This window comes from Myotis lucifugus, unplaced genomic scaffold (genome assembly GCF_000147115.1).
Source record: "Myotis lucifugus unplaced genomic scaffold, Myoluc2.0 scaffold_1, whole genome shotgun sequence".
Lineage (NCBI taxonomy): Eukaryota > Metazoa > Chordata > Mammalia > Chiroptera > Vespertilionidae > Myotis > Myotis lucifugus.
In genome coordinates, this window is record NW_005871049.1 from 12,013,668 (window position 1) to 12,035,046 (window position 21,379).

At 35.1% G+C, this 21,379-nt stretch overlaps 1 protein-coding gene and 1 pseudogene across 11 annotated transcripts in view; one reads left to right on the top strand and one right to left on the bottom strand.

Moving 5' to 3' along the window:
- The window catches only part of ELF2 (E74 like ETS transcription factor 2), a 93,008-nt gene that overhangs the window by 5,808 nt on the left and 65,821 nt on the right, over positions 1-21,379 (bottom strand). For 9 of the 11 annotated variants that reach the window (XR_002829479.1, XR_002829478.1, XR_002829480.1 and 6 more), the window contains 5 exons: positions 13,431-13,544; positions 11,526-11,699; positions 6,419-6,505; positions 1,448-1,640; positions 257-604 (listed from right to left, as the gene is read on the bottom strand). Coding sequence is in view for 8 of the 11 variants with exons in the window: in XM_014455105.2 (XP_014310591.1) it covers positions 257-604; positions 1,448-1,640; positions 6,419-6,505; positions 11,526-11,699; positions 13,431-13,544 (916 nt within the window). In the remaining 3 variants the exon portion in view is untranslated. The remainder of the gene's footprint in view (positions 1-256; positions 605-1,447; positions 1,641-6,418; positions 6,506-11,525; positions 11,700-13,430; positions 13,545-21,379) is intronic. The other 2 variants (XM_006081692.3, XM_006081694.3) reach the window with 1 other exon arrangement.
- On the top strand, positions 2,530-2,962 carry LOC111826215 (annotated as a pseudogene).

Sequence of the window (21,379 nt, forward strand, 5' to 3'; positions counted from 1 at the left end):
GAACTACCATGAAATAAACATACTTAGAAAACTAAAGCCCATATTAAGTTCCATCTAGAAAATCATAAAAATCAATCCAGGTTAAATGGATTGATCACCTAGTTTGATAACAACAAAGTACATTTAAAATATCAGGTACTTGTCAATTCCTGACCAACAGTGGGTTCTCAGAATGCTAATATTGAAAAAAGAACATAGCGTTTTGCCAAGGAGTTTTCTAAAAAAGCAAATGCAACTAATAGTTTCCCTCACTTACCTTGGGGCTGCTGTGGCTGATACAGATGTGGTGGTAGTAGGAGACCTGGACGAAGCATCATGACCAGGGGAAGTGATATTCACAACTCTCGCCACTCCCTTCTCTGCTCTGGAGCAGTTTAGAGGAGAGGAGTTTTTCCCACCACGAACAGAGGTTGCTTTCAGGAGACTTTCTGCAGATAGTGACACTCGTTCTAATGACTTTTCATCAGTAGCTGCTGCCAAATCTTCATTGCAGGTTTCACTTTTGTCATCATCTATGACCACTATGTTTTTGGGCATATCCTTGAACTGATAAACAAGCCTCTGTCCTTCAACCTTTGCAAGAATACCCCTTTGGTAATAATATCTGTAAGGAAAAAGTACTTAATGAATCAAGTATATTACCTTCCCCCTCCAAAACAAACAAACAAAAACCACCATGAAGAATGGGTAATAACAGAAACATGCACTTATTTCTGTAAAATAAGAAGGAGCTGTTCCTGCCTGGATTGTTCAAATGGCTGAGAATCATGAGTAGGAATGAAGTTGGAACCTGGTGCTGTAGGCCCTATAACCTTGAGATATATAAAGTAGCAAAAAGTTCATTCTTAAAGGAAGTAATTTAACCTAAATACAGACTATTTTACAAACACTGATAAAAATTCAACTCAGATTTATACATAGATTACAAAAACAATCTGATGTAACAGAAAAATAAATAAGCTGTGCTTAGGAGAGATTAATCTGTGGGATATGTGAACAGCGTCACATAAATAATGTACAAGGACCCGTAGTTAGAAAAATCCATGTACACTACAAGTTTTGTGGTTTCTCAAACTGACAAAACTTGAGAAATTTTCATGTCAAGATAAATTCATTATAACAAATTCACAAGAACTGAAGCAAATTAACAATTTGGAGACCTTCATTTGGGTTTAATTTTCTTAAACGTCTGTAACTTAACTTTGTATTATGGAATAGTCCTAAATACAAAAGCACATTTTTCTGGAGAAACACATTTTCCAATCATGTTGAATTTTAGACATCCAGACCAAACTCCTCTCTCCCCATCTATCTCCAAATCTAAGAAGCTTCTCTAGAATACCCTCCAAAATTAAAAGTTATCATAAATAAGGGATTTCCACAGCTAATAGACAATAGAAAGAGATGTATAAATTTTGTTTGAAAACTCGTTCCTTCGTGCTCTTACCTCAAAGCTCGTCCCATGGTTTCATAGTTCATGTCTGGCTTGTTCTTATGCTTTCCCCAAAGCTTAGAGACAGCCTTTGAATCTACAAGCTTGAATATGCCCTTTTCTCTCTGAGTCCACTTAATATATCGGGGACAAGTATTTTTATCTTGAAGTAGATCTAAAAGAAACTCCCACAAGTAGGTTGTGTTTCCTTAGAAAAACAATGATAGACATTGATTAAAAATTCATTAACATCATTAAAAGCAATATTTAATTGTGCTGGATAAAAATAAAATCATTTACTACTTGTAAACGCAAATGTACTGAGTCTGTCATTAAGTACTTGACTATATTGGCAATCTTTGTAGTGTCAAATTGTGTTGTCCAGTAAGTGATATAAAGTATCTTTCATCATAACAAAATTCATAATATACTTGTTTGCTGGATTTTTTTTTTTTTTTAAGAAGGCAAAAGGGAGAGGGATAGAAAGAAACATCGATGAGAGACAGATATCATTGATCAGCTGCCTCCTGCATGCCCCCAACAGGGGATCGAGCCTGCAACCCGGGTATGTGCCCTGACCTGGAATCGAACTGGTGGCCTCTTGATTCCTGGCTCAATGCTCAACCGCTGAGCTACACCAGCCGTGCTGTTTGCTGGTATGTTTTTTTCTTTCTTTTTTTTGTTTTCTTAGTTTTTTTCTTTTGTTTGCTGGATTTTTAAAATAACATCCTATGTATGTTTCCAGTTATGGTACTAATATAATCAAGATCCTACATTTTATACTATCATGTATTATCCTAGCCTAGATTTTGAGTTCAATAAAGGCAAAGGCATAATGCATAGTACGAAGTGAACTTAAAACAGAATCATATTTATTTACAGATTTAAACTCTGAAAATTTAAACTTGTTTTTTTTATATAAGCTCAAATTCTATGATCAAAATTCATCAATTAATTTATTGAAAAGGGATGTTTCCTCCCACCACATTCCTCTCTCTGAAATAAAAAAAATATATACATGACTTTGAACTACATCACTTTCAACTACTATACATCAAGATGTACGGCTGGGAACAGCTGTGTTGGGGTGCAGAAGAAGATGGCGGTCTCCACAGGAGTTAAAGTTCCTCGTCATTTTCACTTGTTGGAAGAACTTGAAGGACAAAAAGGAGTAGGCGGTGGTACAGTTAGCTGGGGCCTTGAAGATGATGAAGATATGACACTTACAAGGTGGACAGGCATGATTATTGGGCCACCAAGGACAAATTATGAAAACAGAATACATAGCCTGAAAGTAGAATGTGGGCCTAAATACCCAGAAGCTCCTCCGTCAGTTAGACTTGTAACCAGTTAGACTTGAATGGAATAAATAATTCCAGTGGAATGGTAGATGCACGGAGCATACCAGCAGTAGCAAAATGCCGAAATTCATATAGCATTAAAGTTGTACTTCAAGAACTAAGATGTCTAATGATGTCCAAAGAAAATATGAAGCTTCCACAGCCACCAGGACAAACATACAACAATTAATTTTAGTGGATCTCAAACTTGTCTTAAATCAACAATCTTCTATTCATATTAATGTCTTGATTAAATATAACAATGCAAAATACCCACGCATTAAGTAAAAGAATGCCAGCTGGTAAATATGACCTGGACATTTGTAAGAACATATTTAATATATGTATACACATTATGTTTTCAGGTAATAGGAGAAAAAATGCAGCACAATTTTTTTAAGGCACTGTCATTTCAACATAAACCTGGAGTATTCAAAATAAAATTCAGGTTTGAAATATGGTGATTTTTACTAAAAAGTAAAAATCTCAAGAAGGAAAAAGAAATGGCATGCTTTATCCATTTTGCTTAGTGAAAGCTTCAATTTAAATTGTCTAAAGTAGCAATGAATATTGTCTCAAATTGTTTTAATTTTTGAAGTGGTGTGGGTGCTGACTACCAGTAGTATAAAAAAATATGTCCAGGATTGTTTTGATATCTATATTTATAATAAAAAAATGTCATGGGGAAGGTCAATGAATTTCTGTTAAAAGCTGTTTGTTACATGTAAAAGACATGGTAAATATTTGTTTAGTCTTTGACAAACCATGCACTTAAGTTGAAGTGAAATCAGCAAAAAGGAAATAGGTGAATCGATATGTGATTTTTGAGATTAAAATTAGTCTTAAAATGTGGATCATGTTCTCAGAAACTGTGCCATTTCTATTATATTGATATGGTATATGGAAAGTACCTTGCTGAGGTAGCAAAGATTGGAATTGTAGGTCTTCATCTATAAAATTCTTATTGTTTATCATGTTTTGTATGCTTCTTGTGAATTGGAATTTGCAGAGTATTTTAGAGAATTACTTGATTTTTTCTTTGCAGAAGGAGGAATCCCAAGTATTATATATTAAAAAGATGTTTGAATTTTAGCAATTTTTATAGAATTATAGATTGTAATTATCCAAATATACATTCTGTTTTTGATTTTTTTTTTTATGGTGACACTTTTTCTCCCAATGCTTTTATTACTGACTGGGATTAATTTATCCATTCCACTTGTCTTTCACTTTGGCATCTGTGTAATTCTGAACTGATGTTCTGCTTTTACCAAAGTGAGAGGTTTTGAGTAATTGTTTTTCATTTCAAAGCACTAGGTATACTACTTTGTTGAAAATACTCTTTTCTTACGGGTTCACTGCACAAAATAGAAAGGTGGTCAGGTAACAAGGACAGATTTCTTAAACATGCCCTGACATGTTTTTGTCAGGTTCATTCATATCTAAAGCTTTGAGCTACTTTTCTTATCATTAATATATTAAAGTCAGTGATAGTTTGTCTAAACTTTTAATTTCAACATGGCTATTCTATTTTAATTATCAAAGATGTTTAAAATAACACATAGAGAATATATAGATACAAATTAGTGCAGGTATAATTTATTAAAATAGGTTTGAAATGAACTATTACCTTGGAATACATTCTGAAAACTTTTAAATTGTTAAGGGAGATTAAGTTGAATCACACTGATGTCATATACAGTAGTCTGATGGTTACTGAAGGTCTAAATCAATCTCTTTAATAACTTCTTTTCCACTTCGAAAATGTGTCTTATCATACATGGGTGAATTATTATATTGGTGGGCTAAATTATTATTATATTGGTGGGCTGAGACTCTAGGTACTCCTTGATCTTTTGTCCTCTTTCCTTTCCCCATATCCACTAATTGTGAAGGTTTTGATTTTTCCCCCTCAAGTATATGTTTGAGTTGGCCCTGTAATGTTTATTTCCCCTTTTTGTTTTTGGACTGTGGATCTCTGCTGAAATCTGCATGTGAAAGCAAGATCCATTTTGCATGTCACAATCAAGATGTATGTGGCAACCTAAGACACATTAGTTGATTATAGAAGTTAATACTGAACCACTCTTAATTGTAGTAACATTTCTAAGACAACAGTTTTAAAGCTATTTTTCGTTTGTTTTGTAAAGGGGCTAATGTTGTAGGAGTGTGTGGTATTAAATGAACTGTAAAACTGCATTTGAAAATTGTTTAAAAAGCTAGCAGATGAGCCTTAGGGGATGATCTTATATTAATAAAGATTACAAAAAGAAAAAAAAAAGAAAATATGTATGGCTGGGACAATGTTATTTTGTTTATGACCAGGGGATTATCAGGTCCTATGAGCAGATATAGTACAAGTGAGCAGAGAACTTATTCTGGAAGAAATTTTTATAGTAGGGATTTGAAAATGCTTCCGGATCTGCTGAATTAGACTCATCTATAATCCTCAGGTTATCTTGAACTGTTCCACCCCACTTCCCACTCTCAAGTAAAATTAACAAATTCTATTTCTGGTTTTAAAGAAAAGAGAACTCAGAAAAAAAAAAAACCTTCTCTAACAGACCAGGTAGTTCTTTAAGCCTACTAGTATGTAGAATTATGATAATAATTCAGGTATGTTCTGGCAATCTGATAACTAAAAATTTATCACTTTCACAAGTAAATGTTTTCAAATTGAATAGTTGGGTAATTTTGGATTAATGTATTCAAATTTATTCTATCCCCAACAGACGATAATTCTGCAAAAGAGAAAACACTGGCTGGATTTTTAATCCAGGTATGACTTTAATAATTTTAATCTTTACATTACACCACGCTGCCTCAACTTTAATACAGGCCAAAATTTTAAAGAAAGGTAATTTCCTTCTGTTTCTTTGTTATGGGGTGGGGCCACAACGGCAGCAGCAGGCAAGCAAGCTACCAAGGACAGGGGTGTAAGAGTGAGCGCCTCCTGCCAACCCAGAACCTCTTGGGTGGGACCACAACATTAGTAACAAAGAAACTGAATTTCTGGAGGATGAGGCCCAGAAATCAGGATTTTAAAAAGATTTCCAGGTGATTCTAATATGCAGCCAAGGTTGAGAACCACTGCTCTAGAACAAGCATGTCAAACTCAAAGGCTAACACGGGCCAAATAAACGAGGCATGCAACCTGTGGGCCGAGTTTGACATGCTTGCTCTAGAACAACAGCTCTTAAGAAGGGTGTACATCAGATTCCACTTAAGACCTTTTCCAAAATAAGTGCCTACCCCTTTGCACTCCCCTCTTGTATCCACGGCTACAGAAACTCAGGCAGACAGGAGTGGGCATAGAGTTTGAAAAGCTCCCTGTTAAGTACTACTGAAGACAGTACTGTCCAGCCAGGGTAGCTCAGTGGTTAAGCGTCAACCAGGAGGTCACAGTTTGATTCCCCGTTAGGGCACAAGCCTGGGTTGTGGGCTCAAACCCCAGTAGGGGATGGGCAAAAGGCAGCCAATCAATGATTCTCATCATTGATGTTTCAATCCCTCCCCCTCCCTTCCCTTCCTCTCTGAAATCAATAAAATACATTAGTACTGCCACATGGGCACATATTAGAAATATTTCAGCTGACTGAAAAAAAAAAAAATCATCTTGCTTCCAAAATAGCCTTCCCCAAATTACCTTTTCCTTCTCTGGGTTTCTTCTTTATACCCAACTCAGGAGACCCATTGGAAATTGGTGATTGCTGGGTCTTCGGTTTACGGCCAACTGAAAAAATAAGATAATGAAACCATACATTAAAAACAGTAATAATAAGCATGATTAGCAGATTCTTTGATAATACATTATTCATGAAGACGAATTTGTATATTAATATATTCAGTATATATAAGAAGTCTCACTTAAGAAGAACATTAAAAGCACTTCTACAATTTTAGATTACAGCAGTTAGTTGGTAGTAATCTCAATGTATAAGGCAAGTCAGGTACTACTAACCTATTATTTACATGCTCAGAGCCTCAGTTTGCTAAACTTTTCCAATAATGTGGCAATGGAAACAGATTCTACAGCAAACTTTTTTTGTTTTCTGTTCTAGATGATTGTTACAAAAAGCTTTACTTAGTTACTGCAGAGGACCTGATAATCTCACAATCCCTTTGAGTTCAAATGAGAAAAGGTAAAAACTATTATTTTAAACACTCTCTACTGCTCTGAGCCAATCAATTCACCAGAATTTAAGCATAAGTGTTTAAATTTCCCTCAAATATGCTGGTACACTATAAAGGTAAGAAAATCTTCCAACTAATTATGTCATATGTCTAGTAAATGTTTGTCTTCTGTGTTTTTTTAAAATATATTTTTATTGATTTCAGAGAGGAAGGGAAAGGGAGAAAGAGAGAAACATCAATGATGAGAGAGAATCACTGACTGGCTGCCTCCTGCACACCCCACACTGGGGATGAGTCTGCAACCCAGCGCCTGTCCTGACTGGGAATGGAACTGTGACCTCCTGGTTCACAGGTCCACACTCAACCACTGAACCACGCAGGCTGGACTCTAGTAAATGTTTATGTCCTTACTCTTGTTTCTCCTTGCTTCTGTCAGAAGGCTCCCTCAGACTAGCATCCATAATGAACAGAAAAGCAAGAGCTATACTTCTCTACCCTAAAGAAGGCATAAGCCTGAAATGCACTGTATTCAATTTTCAGCACTGATGAATGAATGAATGCTGGCAGGTGAAGAGAAGCCTCCACAAAGAGATTGGGAATATTCACATCTATTATCCAGTAGTCCTCCCTTATCTGTGGGAGATACCTTCAAAGATCCCAGGTGGATGCCTGAAACTATGGAAAGTACTGAACCCTATATACACTATGTTTTTTCCTATACATACATACATACTTTTTCACTTAAAGGAAGCACTTTAGGGCTTCCCTTTGGCATATCTCAAGTGCCAACATCACTACTCTAGTGCTTCAGGGCCATTATGAAGTAAAAATAAGGGAGACCTGAACACAAGCATTGTGATACGACAGTCAATCTGATAACCGAGACAGCTACTAAGTTTCATGGGCAGTGAGCATATATACAGTGTGGAGATGCTGGACCAAAGGATTGACGTCCAGGGCTGGAAGGCTCAAGATTTCATCACACCACTCAGAACTGTCTGCAATTCAAATCTGATGAATCATTCATTTGTGGACTTTTTCATTTAATGTGTTCAGACCTGGGTTGACCATGGGTAACTAAAACCGTGGAAAGCAAAGCCAGGAATGAGGAGACTGCTGTATTTTCAGAGATCTTTGATGTTACTATTGCTGTTTTGGGGTGCCATGAATCACACCCACATAAGCCAGTCAACTTAATTGATAAATGTTATGTGTGTTCTGACTTCTTCCACTAGCTGATCCCCATCTCTCCCCTCTCCTCAGGCCTCCCTATTCCCTGACACAAAATATTGAAACTAGGCTAATCCTACAATGGCTTCTACATATTCAAATGAAAGAAAGAGTCAATCAGTGCAGCAAACTTCATTGTTGTCTTATTGTAAGGAATTGCCACAGTCACCACAACCTTCAGTGACCACCACAACCTTCAGTGACCACCACAACCTTCAGTGACCACCACCCCCATCAGTTAGTAGCCATTAACATCATGGCAAGATCCTCCACCAGCAAGAAGATTCCAACTTGCTGAAGGCTCAAGTGATGGATAGCATTTTTTAGCAATAAAGTGTTTTTAATTAAGGTATATACATTGTTTTTTTTTAAAGCTATAATGCTATTTAATACACACTTAATAGTATAAATATAACTTTTATGTGCACTGGAAACCAAAAAATTTGTGTGACTCACTTTATTGTAATGGTCTGAAACTAAACCAGTAATATCTGAGATATGCCTGTATATTATTACAGATTTTGTGATTGTCATACACTGGGATTTATTTTGTCATTCTACTCTTTATTAGCAAGGACTATTTTCAACCAAATAAAGAACTAAATTCAGGTACCTACCTTAATTTATATCTTCAAATGCATAAATACTATGATCTAGGATTTCATTATGTTAATTCTAATCAATAAGAAGTATGCTTTGCCAAAATAAAAACAGCAAGTTCACTGGCTTCCTTGTTAAAATAGAATTTAATTTCTCAATGTAATGATATTTATATGTACAAATCAATCAGTAATAATACAGACATCTTTACTGTATCCTACATCACGAAATAGCCCACTTCCTTAATGGAAAGGTTAGCCCATAAAGCAGTGGTTCTCAACCTTGGCTGCACATTAGAATCACCTGGGAATCTTTTTAAAATCCTGATTTCTGGGCCTCATCCTCCAGAAATTCTGTTTCTTTGTTACTAATGTTGTGGCTCCACCCCATAACAAAGAAACAGAATTTCCGGAGGATGAGGCCCAGAAATCAGGATTTTAAAAAGATTCCAAGGTGATTCTAATGTGGCCCAGTTGGGAACACCCCCCTTAAAAGGCTTACCTTTATTTTTTAAAGAAGCAAAATTTTCCCCAAACAAAATTAATTGGGGAAACAGGTTATTCATTAGTAGGAAAAAGGGGTCTTCAAGTCCAAAAAAAATTTTTTTAAAAAATTTGCAGGGAAAATTTTTTTTTGTTTTTTAAAGCACCCCCTTTTTTTTAGGGTCTAGAAATACAAAAGACCATGCTATTAAAAAATAACCTACCTATGTCCCAAATGTACTTAAACACAAATAAATAAGTGAATAATGATGTTATATGTAATTCTTAAATTAAGGACATCTGTTTTTTAAATATATAAAATCAGAATTAAATTCGCAAATTATTTCCTGGTTTATATCAAACCACATAGGTTAATTCTGCATATCACTGATTTATCTAGAGGTCTTGGTACCCACCCTAAATGTTCCCAGCTTTTCATGAACTTTTCTATCCTCTTATAAACCTAAAAATTTCTTTGTCATAGCTCCCATCGGATACAATCAGCCAAAGGCTACAGTGAGCAAACAAGGGTATTAATATGTATGTCTTTTGCTTTTAAACATTTACAGCAGGAAGTGATTCTTCCTTTTAAATTTTGTCATGTCGCCGAAACCGGTTTGGCTCAGTGGATAGAGCGTCGGCCTGCAGACTGAAAGGTCCCAGGTTCGATTCCGGTCAAGGGCATGTACCTGGGTTGCGGGGACATCCCCAGTAGGAGATGTGCAGGAGGCAGCTGGTCGATGTTTCTCTCTCATCGATGTTTCTAACTCTCTATCTCTCTCCCTTCCTCTCTGTAAAAAATCAATAAAATATATTTTAAAAAAAAATTTTTGTCATGTATTCATACCTCTCAAGATATATATAACCTACTAGAGGCCCGGAGCACCAAATTCCTGCACTCCTTGGGGAGTGGGCGTAAGCCATCAGTCGGACATCCTTAGTGCTGCCGTGGAGGTGGGAGAGGCTCCCACTACTGCCGCTGCACTCGCCAGCCGTGAGCCTAGCTCAGGGCTTCTGGCTAAGTGGTGCTCCCCTGTGGGAGCGCACTGACCACCAGGGGGCAGCTCCTGCGCTGAGCATCTGTCCCCTGGTGATCTGTGCACATTATAGCAACGGGTCTTTCTGCTGTTCAATTTGCATATTGGCCTTTTATATAGGATACTAGAGGCCCAGTGCACGGATTCGTGCACCAGTGGGGGTCTTTCGGGGGATGTCAGAGGCCCGGTGCACATATTCAGCCCCATCCTCACAGGCCAGGCCGAAGAATCTGTGCACTGAGCCTCTAGTATGCATATAAGATCTTTGGTTAATCTCTTCCCTCCCTCCCTCCTCCCCTTCCCTCTGAGATTCATCAGTCTGTTCCATGTTTCCATGCCTGTGTGGATTGTCCACCCCCTGGTGGTCAGTGCGTGTCATAGCTACTGTTCGAACAGTCAAACAGTTACTTAGGCTTTGTATTATATGAGGGAAGGCACTCTGACTTAATCTTCATTGTATCACTCACAGCAATAAGCACAGACCTGGGAATATCACATCAATCTGAAACACTTCTAATAAAGAAAAGAAAAACATCATTATTTTTAATAAAAGTTTTCCTTATTTTTGCCTTTGTTTTTTTCTCCCATTTTAAAATGTGAAGAAAGAAGAATTAGATGAGTACCAATTTGTATAGGATGTCATTTCAAGTTTTACCTTTGACTCAAACAGGAAAAGGATCCATTACTGCCCATCTCCTCAGGATGTTGGAGATGTGCTGGAGCCTTGTGCCCCACCTACCAGGATCAGGTGAGTGATGTCCCAGCAGGAGACAACTAAGTGGAAAGACTCTTTCTCTTTACTCACCAGTGAGTTTATTTCACTTATAGAGCCCTATTGGCAATCTTGGTATTTAAAAGAAGGCATGGGGGGAAAAAAGAAAGTATCGAAAAAAGAGTTGTGCTTTTATTTTCATGTCCACAAAAGAGCAGGAAGACAGGAGTATGAAAAATAGAGAAAGATTAAATTCCTTTTATAAAAAGTAACCAAGTACCTAAAAGGACCACAAAGTAGACAAATGTGCAGTGAATCTCTGATTTTCCTACTGTGTGTCCAACACTCATTATGATCTCATTTTCAGGCAACTACTTTTAGGGCTTAAATACTAACTCCTTTTAAACAGTATGATCATGTTAAAATACAAAATGAAAATCTCAATTTGTTGATTCTTTGAGAATATCTAGTTAAGATAACATCAATCATAAATCTACAGTATATATTTCATACAAAAAATTTCACCCACCCTTCCAGAAATTTATAAATATACTCTACCTTTTTTCTTTTTCATTGGTTCATGGCTATCAGGTGATGTAGGAATAGGAGAGGTATCCATTGGTTCAGATTCTTCAGTTGACACCTCCACTACAGTTTCTGTAATGACATCTGGCCTCATAGCAGCATGGATAAATTCTGGAGTTGATACACAAGGAGGGACAAACACTTCCACTATAAAAAAAAAGTTGAAAAATTAAAATTTCCCTCCCCCATTAATGCTTCTTACTGTGGACAATTCAATACTTAGTAAAGGTGAGGTTTAATAATTCATCAAAGCAGGGTAAGAACTTGAAGTTAACTTTCTGAATATGCAATATGATCTAAAGTATGTAAGAAAATAAAATGCAAGAAAAATCAACTTAAAGAAATCCTCTGGGTAAGGAGGGGAGATGAGTAGTCACCTTCCGGTCTTTACACTTTTATATACAGAGTGGGGCAAAAGTTAGTTTAAGTTGGAAAATAATACAATAATACAGGAATAAGCTCTGTATTTCACGTACTCACAACACGTACTCACAACTGTAAACCTACTTTCTTCCCACCCTGTATTTTTAAGCTCATTGTAGACGACTGTATTATTTTGACAATTGGGAAAATATTTGAAAATAAAATAATGAGTTCTTTAATACTTTCTGTCCATGAACCCATCATTATTTTCTAACTAGGTAATTCATTCACATAGTATAAAATTTAAAACATTTAATAAATGATTTCAGTGATAAGCACTTATAATTCATTTTAAAATATGAAAAAAAGGAAAATATGCTCATTACAGCCCAATGAATATTTTTGATATTTAAAACTTTATTTAATGAAACAGCCCTGAATTTTGGGTCACTAAAACAGTACATAAAGATTGCTATATGGCACTCTATTACAAACAATAATGTTGTCCCGGCTTTCTTCCAATGTGCATAAATAATCAGGATAACATTTCTATTTCAATAAAGAGATAGTTAATACCTACTCTCATGGATTAACACACCAACCAATATGTCCTAATTTTCTTTTCATACTTGTGAATACATAGGATTCCTATTTTACTTTAAAAGTCTGGTTACTCTTAGTATTTATTGTAAAATCCTGTAAGAAGAAGGTCCAGCCCAGATGTGTGGCTCAGAGGTTTAGCACTGACCAATGAACCAAGAGGTCATGGTTTAATTCCCAGTCAGGGCACATGCCCAGGTTGCTGGCTCAATCCCCAATAGAGGGCATGCAGGAGGCAGCCAATCAATGATTCTCTTTCATCATTGAAGTTTCTATCTCTCCCTCCCTCTCTCTCCCCCTCTCTTCCTCTCTCCAAAATCAATAAAAATATATTAAAAAAAAGAAAGAAAGAAGAAGGTCCAAACTTACTGTATCAAGTTAAATTAACATCAGAATATTAAAATTAGGGCAAATGAAAATTAGGACAACATAAATCTCAAAGGCAGCCGTAAAGAAAAAAAAGGACCAAAATAAAAGAAAAACTCACAGCCTGAAGGGAGTGTAAGGAAATGGTGGAAGCTTCCTCTCCTCTCCACAATGGATGGTTCCCTGGAGTCACTTTAACACAGACTAAAGAATTGAAAGTGGTCATAGGAGGCAACCCGCCCCCCCATCTGCCATTCACTTAAGGACTACTGTACAAAGGTTTATAAATTTACCCAGAGTTAAGGAAGACATGATAGTCTAAATAGCAACTTAATAAACTTCTCTCTGTCTATACTGGGCATTCATTTATGAAAATTAAGTATTTAAGACATGGGTACTTTGACAAATAAAGATCAAGTACTGCTGTCACAGGTATTCATGTATAACCGATCTTGAGAACACCAACAATGCCCCTGTATCTTAAAAAATTTCATTCTAGATACATGAAGTGATGTGACAGGTTTAATATAAATAGGGAAGTTCACATACCAGGACTTCTTGAATCCCTCAAGCAGGTAGGAGACTCCATATGAAGCAGGGCTTCAGCAGCTTCAATTGTCTTATCTGTACAGTGTGCATTACTGCTATGAACTGATGCTTCCACTGGGGGGAAAATAAGTTCTACTTAATTAAAAATGCACTGAACACATTACTAAATTAAAACACACTGTTGTAGAAGACATAACTACAAATTAATTCTCATGTGCATAACTCTAAGTCACTGATATACATTAGTTTATGTAATTTACTTATAAAGATGCTTTAAACCCCAAAACAATCTAGTATCCTCACTTTGTAAAATGAATGTTAACTATAAAGCAACTGAGATTGGCTAGCAATTACTGAGAAATTTCTGAAACTTATCCAAAGGAAAACAAAGAAAAACCCTTAAAATTTTAAACCTGTATCAATTTTAGGCCAAAACTAACCTACGGAGAAAAAGGATGGTTGTGAATTAACAATCCTAAAGTCAATTATATATTTTAATATACTGTTACTAAAATCAGGGGTCATGATATCAAAATTAGTCAGAAACACATATTTCTAAGTTACTTTAATGAATTAGTTAAATTCCTACAGACCCTCCTGGGTGTGCGCATTAGCTGCGGCACCAAAGCATGTGGGAATTTCCTTCGCAATAACCTTGCTCTCTCCTTCAGGACTTGGCTAGGTGTTACCCAAGAAATTTTTTTTTAAAGAGTTTTTATGGTTTGTTTTTGTTTTCCATGAATCTTTTTCTAATTTTACCACCTTTTGTAACTCTCTCCTTGAACTTAGTTTATTGCTTTGCTGATTGAATTATTTGTGAAGCAGTAAAGTGTACGGCAGAGGTTTGGACTTCCAGGTCTAAGAGCTTGGGTTCTAGCCTCTGCCACTTATACCAGTAATTTCTGTTACCCTATGCCAGCAATTTACTTTCTTATAAGGCGGGTTTCCTAATACAAAACAGTAGTATTCCTTACCTCACATAGTTGTAAGAATAAAGTGAGGTGACTCCCATAAAAAGCATACACATAGATAAAAATTCAATAAACTCTTTGAGATCAGAGTGGCTATAATAATTCATCTTCATATCTGTTTTAGTTCCTAACAGAGACCTTTTTTTCATATAGTAGGCAGGCAAGTATGTCTTTTATGTATTAAAATTTAAGAACAACCCAATGACCCTACAGGAAAATAGGCAATTCAAGAACAAACTTAATATCTTAACGAAATATTAATTTCATATCCGGACTTAAAACATTGAATGTTTTACCTGGTGAAAGGTTCTGAAACATGAATATGTAACAGTTTCTAATCCTCTAAAGGAACTAAAAGAAAGTATTTATACAAATTCCATAAAACCATATTATAAATCCACAAGTTCTACACACTTAAGATATGAATCTTTTAAAACCGTTTCCAGGAAACTTTTAATGGAAAAAAAAAATTCACTTAGTCTCAAAATTCCCCAAATGCTCAGCCTTAAACACCAGTCATTTAGAGACCATTTATTTAAAAAAATCCAGTGACTGTTTTTACCACCTGTTGCACATCATCCACACTCTCAACCAAGGTACTGGGTCTCTCCAGTTGCTCTGTCCATTTATGGAAATCTGCTCAAAGCTGACCGGTTCCAGAGAGGCAGCCAAACCTCTAAGTAAATCTATCTTTAGGTGACCCTGCTTACTCTTATCTGCAGCTTCACTGAAGCAAAGGATTCAATCAGTCCTTCCAGCTCAGCTTTAAGAAACTTAGTATTAGTAAGTATAAATATGCTGCAGTTCTCAAGTATATTCTTCAAAGTACCTCCCTATAATACTCACATACATAAAGAATCCTGGTAAGCAAATTCTCAAGTTTTTAAAATTTATACCAGGAACTTCATTCTCTTCAAGGTCTGCTTGTGTTGCAATTTAGCTGTTGTCTTAGCTGCTATTAATAAACCATCCAGGGTAAACTAATTCCTTATGTAATTGTATTAAGACATACCCTAAAAACTACCGTATTAAAATGGGAGCTTCAAGTATTTGATACAATACAGCAATAGAATTATATCAGATTTTCAAGTTATAAAACAAAAATGAAATATGTCTAGCAATTATACATTATGTTGCCGAGTTCTTAAGTAGTTTGAGGTACATTTTCAAGACCATAATTTCATATTAGTTATGTCAGTGGAAATTATTTTCTTGCCTATATTTCTGACCTCAACATATTATATTTTCCCAGAAATTTTCTATTTACAGATTAAAACAAATAAAATACATACAAATTTAAGGAGAAAACTTATTTATTCATACTTTAAATTTAGGATGGGAATATACATAAATTTTCTATGAAGTATCAATCAGAAGATCTAATTATATACAATCGACAAATGGTTGTTGAGCATTTCTCACGATGTACCAGTCCCTATGCCATAAAACCGAGATAAGTGTAACTAGATCACTGGCCTTGTGTAGCTAGATAATGACAAAACATAAATGGAAGTAAAATATTTCAAAACTAAATGAAAGTGCAAAATTAATTTAAAGTTACTCTGTAAGCTAACTTTGTTTAAAAGGAGTGCTGATTTCTTTCTTTTATGCTTATTTTATTTTTTGTCAATTTATTAAAATAACCCTAAGCACCTATTTAAGAAATGAACACCTAAGAAATCACTTAGATCAATTTACAGTAATGTACCCATGGTAGTTTCCAAGAATATTTCACCCATTTTATAAAAAGTGACACTATCTTTTCCCTTTTCTTTCATTGACATAAGTCAACAAGTCTTTTTTTTTAAATATATTTTTTATTGATTTCAAAGAGGAAGAGGGAGAGAGAGATAGAAACATCAATGATGAGAGAGAACCACTGATTGGCTGCCTCCTGCAAGCTCCCCACTGGGGATCGAGCCCACAACCTGGGCATCTGCCCTTGACCGGAATCGAACTGGGACCTTTCAGTTCGCAGTCTGACGCTCTATCCACTGAGCCAAACCAGCTAGGGCAACAAGTCATTTTTTATAATAGGAATTTAAGAGAGATTTCTCCTCTTCAAGTTTCTGTAATTTTCAAAAACATTTTAATACTAGATGCCCTGCTCAATAATTCAAACACAATTTAAACTAAACATTTACCCAACTCTTAAGGATAAACATAAATTTAACAGTTTTGTGTAATCAAAGTAAGCAAACTTATAAGCAATGGCTGAAAATTCCTTTTTTCTCACTTAAAACCTAACTTGCTGGAGTCTTTCTAAACCTATTATAAAAAATGTGGGAGAAAATAATAAGCAACTCATTTTAAAAATAGAAACAATGAAGCTAAAAGTAATCTAAGAGTTTTTTTTCTAGTTAACACTAGTAGTTGGTGTTGCTGGTAAATACTCCTTGAAGAAATAAATCCATCAAATAAATTTCAAAACTATTTTAATTTTAATCATAGAGCCATTAAATTTGCTTATGCCTTCTTTTACCATTGGTAAGAGGTCTTCTTGTTCGTTTCTAGCTTTCTAATCAACTGGTGTTTGTATGGTAGATTATTCCAGACTCACTCAACAGCTGTTACTAAATACCAAACTTGGTAATTAAGTCTGACAAGAGACATACCTCTCAGCTTTGCAGAAGAGAATGCTGGCAATGGACCTAGTTCATAACAATGTTCTTAAAAGTCAAAAATATAACTTGATAGCAATTTAACTTAGAGCAATGGAAAAAAAATCAGAAAACACTTCATTAGGTGATAGTGGTATCCCCCTACAAGCAAGACCATAAACATTACAAGGTCATCACTCCACTATCTGATCTACCACACCTTATCCTCTAATGCCCCAAGGCTGTGTATGACCTAACGGGTGAGTGAAGAATATGAATGAACGCTATGAAAAGAGGGAAAAGGTAAAGGCCTGGGACACTCTCATCTTTACCTGTTCCCCTTTAACTTTCTCATCAATAGTTGTTATAAGGTTTAAAAGGGAAAGAAAATAAAATTATTTTCTAAAGTAGAGCTGTCTGATAAAAACATAACATGAGCCAGGCCGGCATGGCTCAGTGGTTAAGTGTGGACCTATGAGCCAGGAGATCACCGTTCGAGTTCCAGTCAGGACACATACCCCGGTTGCAGGCTCCATCCCCGATGTGGGGCATGCCGGAGGCAGCTGATCAATGATTCTCATCATTGATGTTTCTCTCTCCCCTTCCCTTCCTTTCTGAAATCAATAAAAATATATTACATATATAAAACATGAGCTACATATAATCCTTAAATTTCGTTACATTAAAAGCAGGTCAAATTAATACCTTTCATTTAATCCAGTATATGCAAGATAATGTCATTTCAACATGTAATTGACAAAGTTTTCCACTAAGTTTTTACATTTAAATTAATTAAAATTTTTAAAAATTCAGTTTCTCACCCACATTTCATGTACTCAATAGCCTCATGTGGCTAGTGGCCACAGTACTGAAAAGTGTTTACTAAATAAAACTATATTTCAGCTATTCTCTAACTTTTTTGGTAAAAGGGCCCCTTTACATTCAATTTAAGGACTGCCGAGATTTTGTATGTATAAATAGTTCTATGTGTATTTATACTATTTGAAATTAAATCTATCAAAACTTCAAAATACTTAACTCATTTAATTAACCCAATACTTGTAAACATAAGTAACACTTTATGCAAAATAACCTTTCCTTTTTTTAAAATATAGTTTTATTGATTTCAGAGAAGGGAGAGGGAGAGATAGAAACATCAATGATGAGAGAGAATCATTGATTGGCTGCCTCCTGCACACCCCACACTGGGGATGGAGCCTGCAACCTGGGCATGTGCTCTGACCAGGAATCGAACTTCAACCTCCTGGCTCATAGGTCCACACTCAACCAACTGAGCCAAAATAACCTTTCTAAAACAAAAATGTAGCCTCCAGAAAAACTCCTCAGAACACTTGTGAAAGTGAAAAGGTAAATATGTAAGGTCTTAGTATTATTATGAAAACAATTTTGACTTCACAGACTCCCAGAATTCCCAAACCAGAAATTTGTGTTTTTTTAGAACTGCAGCTGTAATTTGTAATCAAATGTAATTATATAATAAACACCCAAATTCTATCCCCATGTTTCTGTAAGTTTTAACTTCTAAACATAAACATCAAAGTACCCATTTCCATAAGTACAACAATATTTTGTCCACTTACACGTAAGAGATTTTTTAAGTTTCTCATAAATATTCTTTGCAACCTTTTGAACATTTAATTTACATGTAACACAGAGTTTAAATAATTACCAAGAACACTCTCATGCCTGCCCCGTGCACCAACCAAATTTATTTCTGAAGGAAATTGTTTTGTTGAATTATCCTGATTGACTACACTGATGTTACTCTTTAACTCAGTTTTTATATGGTTTTTAGTACTAATGCTGCAATGAATTCTTAAGAGTAATTTCTTAAACACAGTTTCAAGTAAATTTTTAAAAAAGTTAATGCCATTCTTGCCCTGGCCTGTGTTTCTCAGTGGTTCGAGCTTCGGCCTGTGGCACAGTACCTGGGTTGCAGATTGATCCCCAGCCCCAGTAGGGACAAGTGCAGGAGGCAGACAATGGTGTGTCTCTCTCACATCGATGTTTCTCTTTCTTTCTCTCTCTCCTTCCCTTTCACTCTCTCAAAAATTCATACACACATTAAATAAATAAATAAATAAATAAATAATAAATGGATTAACAAAAACAAGTTAATACCATTCTTTGTTTTATTTCAACATATGCTTCATCTTTTCACATCCTGTTAAACTTTTTCCAGATTGATACTAGACATTCCAATATATAGTAAATTAGAAATAAGATTTTCAAGTGCAAATTTCACGATGAATTTTGACAAACCAGACACATTTGTTTTGTTAGTGAAAATACTTAGGCTAAATTTCCAGAAAAAATTCCCTCCTTCAATTTAATAACTGCCTTAAAGTAGAACAAAGCTTCTGGTGACTCTACTCAATTCTCAAAAAGAAGAAGAAAAAAAAGTCAAGAAAAGTATATTTGAGAATAAGAAGGCAGAATATTTTAAATTGAAAATCTTCAAGAAAATCCAGATTATACATACACAATACTTTTGCTGAAATATTAAGGGACATTCTTTTTTTCCTATAGACATCCATTTTTCCTATAATAAGCTATATATATGTACATACTAGAAATGAGCCTAAATTATTAAGTAAATTATATCATAGTCATATTCAAGTTCCAAGACTGGCTAAAAGAAAGTGAGTAACCTCCCCAATTACATAACCTTAGATATATTCATTCACATGGCATAATGTAAAGAAATCAAAAAAAAAGAAAAGCCTTCACTTCCTATTAAATATTTGAGCCACTTATAATTTCAGAACTTTAAAAGTTATTATAGATCACCTAATCGATCCTAATGCAGTCTTAAAGAGTACAGAGATAGTTTAGTGACAGCCAGATATGTAGGTCCTCTTCTCCTGACTCCAGAAGTAAGGCTCTTTCTCATATCATGTTGCCAGTGAAAGTTTTATCAAGTATGTCAACTCTTTTTATGTTAAAATTATTTTTAATAACGAAGCTTACTTATTTCATTCTTTACTCAAACTCTTCTGACAGCATGTTTCTAACTAAAGCTGAAGTTGATAGCTAACTAAAGTTGATAGTTAAGCCTCTAAAGGAGGAAAGTAAAAGCAAAATATATCCTCTAGCACCTTTATAACAGTGTTAACATATAACAATATTAAGTGCTTTATACTTGCTTAGAAAAAAAGTTTAGCAAACAATATTCAACTGAAAATCTTATCTCCTCCATAACTTTTCCTTTCTATCAGTCATTCTACACTAATCATCAACCCATTATATCAATCACTGTATATACCTATGTAGATTTTTATCTGTCTCCTCAATTTGACTGTAAAATCTTTGTGGAAGGATGATGTGTAACACCTGACAACTTCCCTCAAGGGAATTAAAAAGGTATCATCTCGTCCATTTTACAATGACAAACATTATAAACTACTCTCCCACTGTCATTTGAAACTGGCAGCAATAAAAATTTAGATCCCCGGTTCTACATTTCCTGGGCCACCTTTCCTCCCAACTTTAACTCACTGAATAAACCTAGTGTAAATCAGCAACCCTATCTCAAGTTTCCTTCTAAAATAGGACTTGTAAAGGAGCTTCAGATTACATGAACATGATTGAGGAAATAACTTGAAAACAATTATACATAAAACATATTTACAAGACATTAAAATCATGAAGTAAACTTCAATTGTAAGGTTTATATATACTAAGTAAATGCAGTAGGGCTGCAAGTTGGCTTTTAACTTAAAAAACACCACCACCACCTTAACAAGGGATATAAAATATTTGTATTTTCAAACTGTAGGCTGCCTATATGTATCCACTCCAAGCAAAATATCTACAGTTCACATTCAGTTTCACTAATAACTCTAAAAGCTTATTTAAAAAATATACCTTCCATAGACAAAATTAAGCCCTTTACCTTTACAATATTTTTCAAAGTTCTAACTGCAGAGGTTATTCTAAGGTTCTCTCCATATGTTCAAAACCACTGGAACCATTTTCTGAAATGTACATGTTTATCACTCACAGAAATATCACTGACCCAATCAATCCTACAAAGCCAAAAATTCCATCCCTTAATTCATATTATGTTATTATTAGTGAACTGAGCATACACAAAGGAACCAAGTTCTCTTTGGACTCTCTTATTCACTAAGTTCTTGCTCTGATCAGAAAATAACTGACAAATGTGTTTTAATCACTACTCAGTACACTGATTTTTTTCCCCTAAAGACCTTTAAAACGTCTTGTATTGCATTTTACAGAATAAAGATTGGTCACTCATGTGTTATACCATACATACGGTTACAGTATTCCAGAGTTTCTTTAAACTTAAAGTTCTGTTAAATTCAGAGATACACATGTGATTTTGATTGCCCCC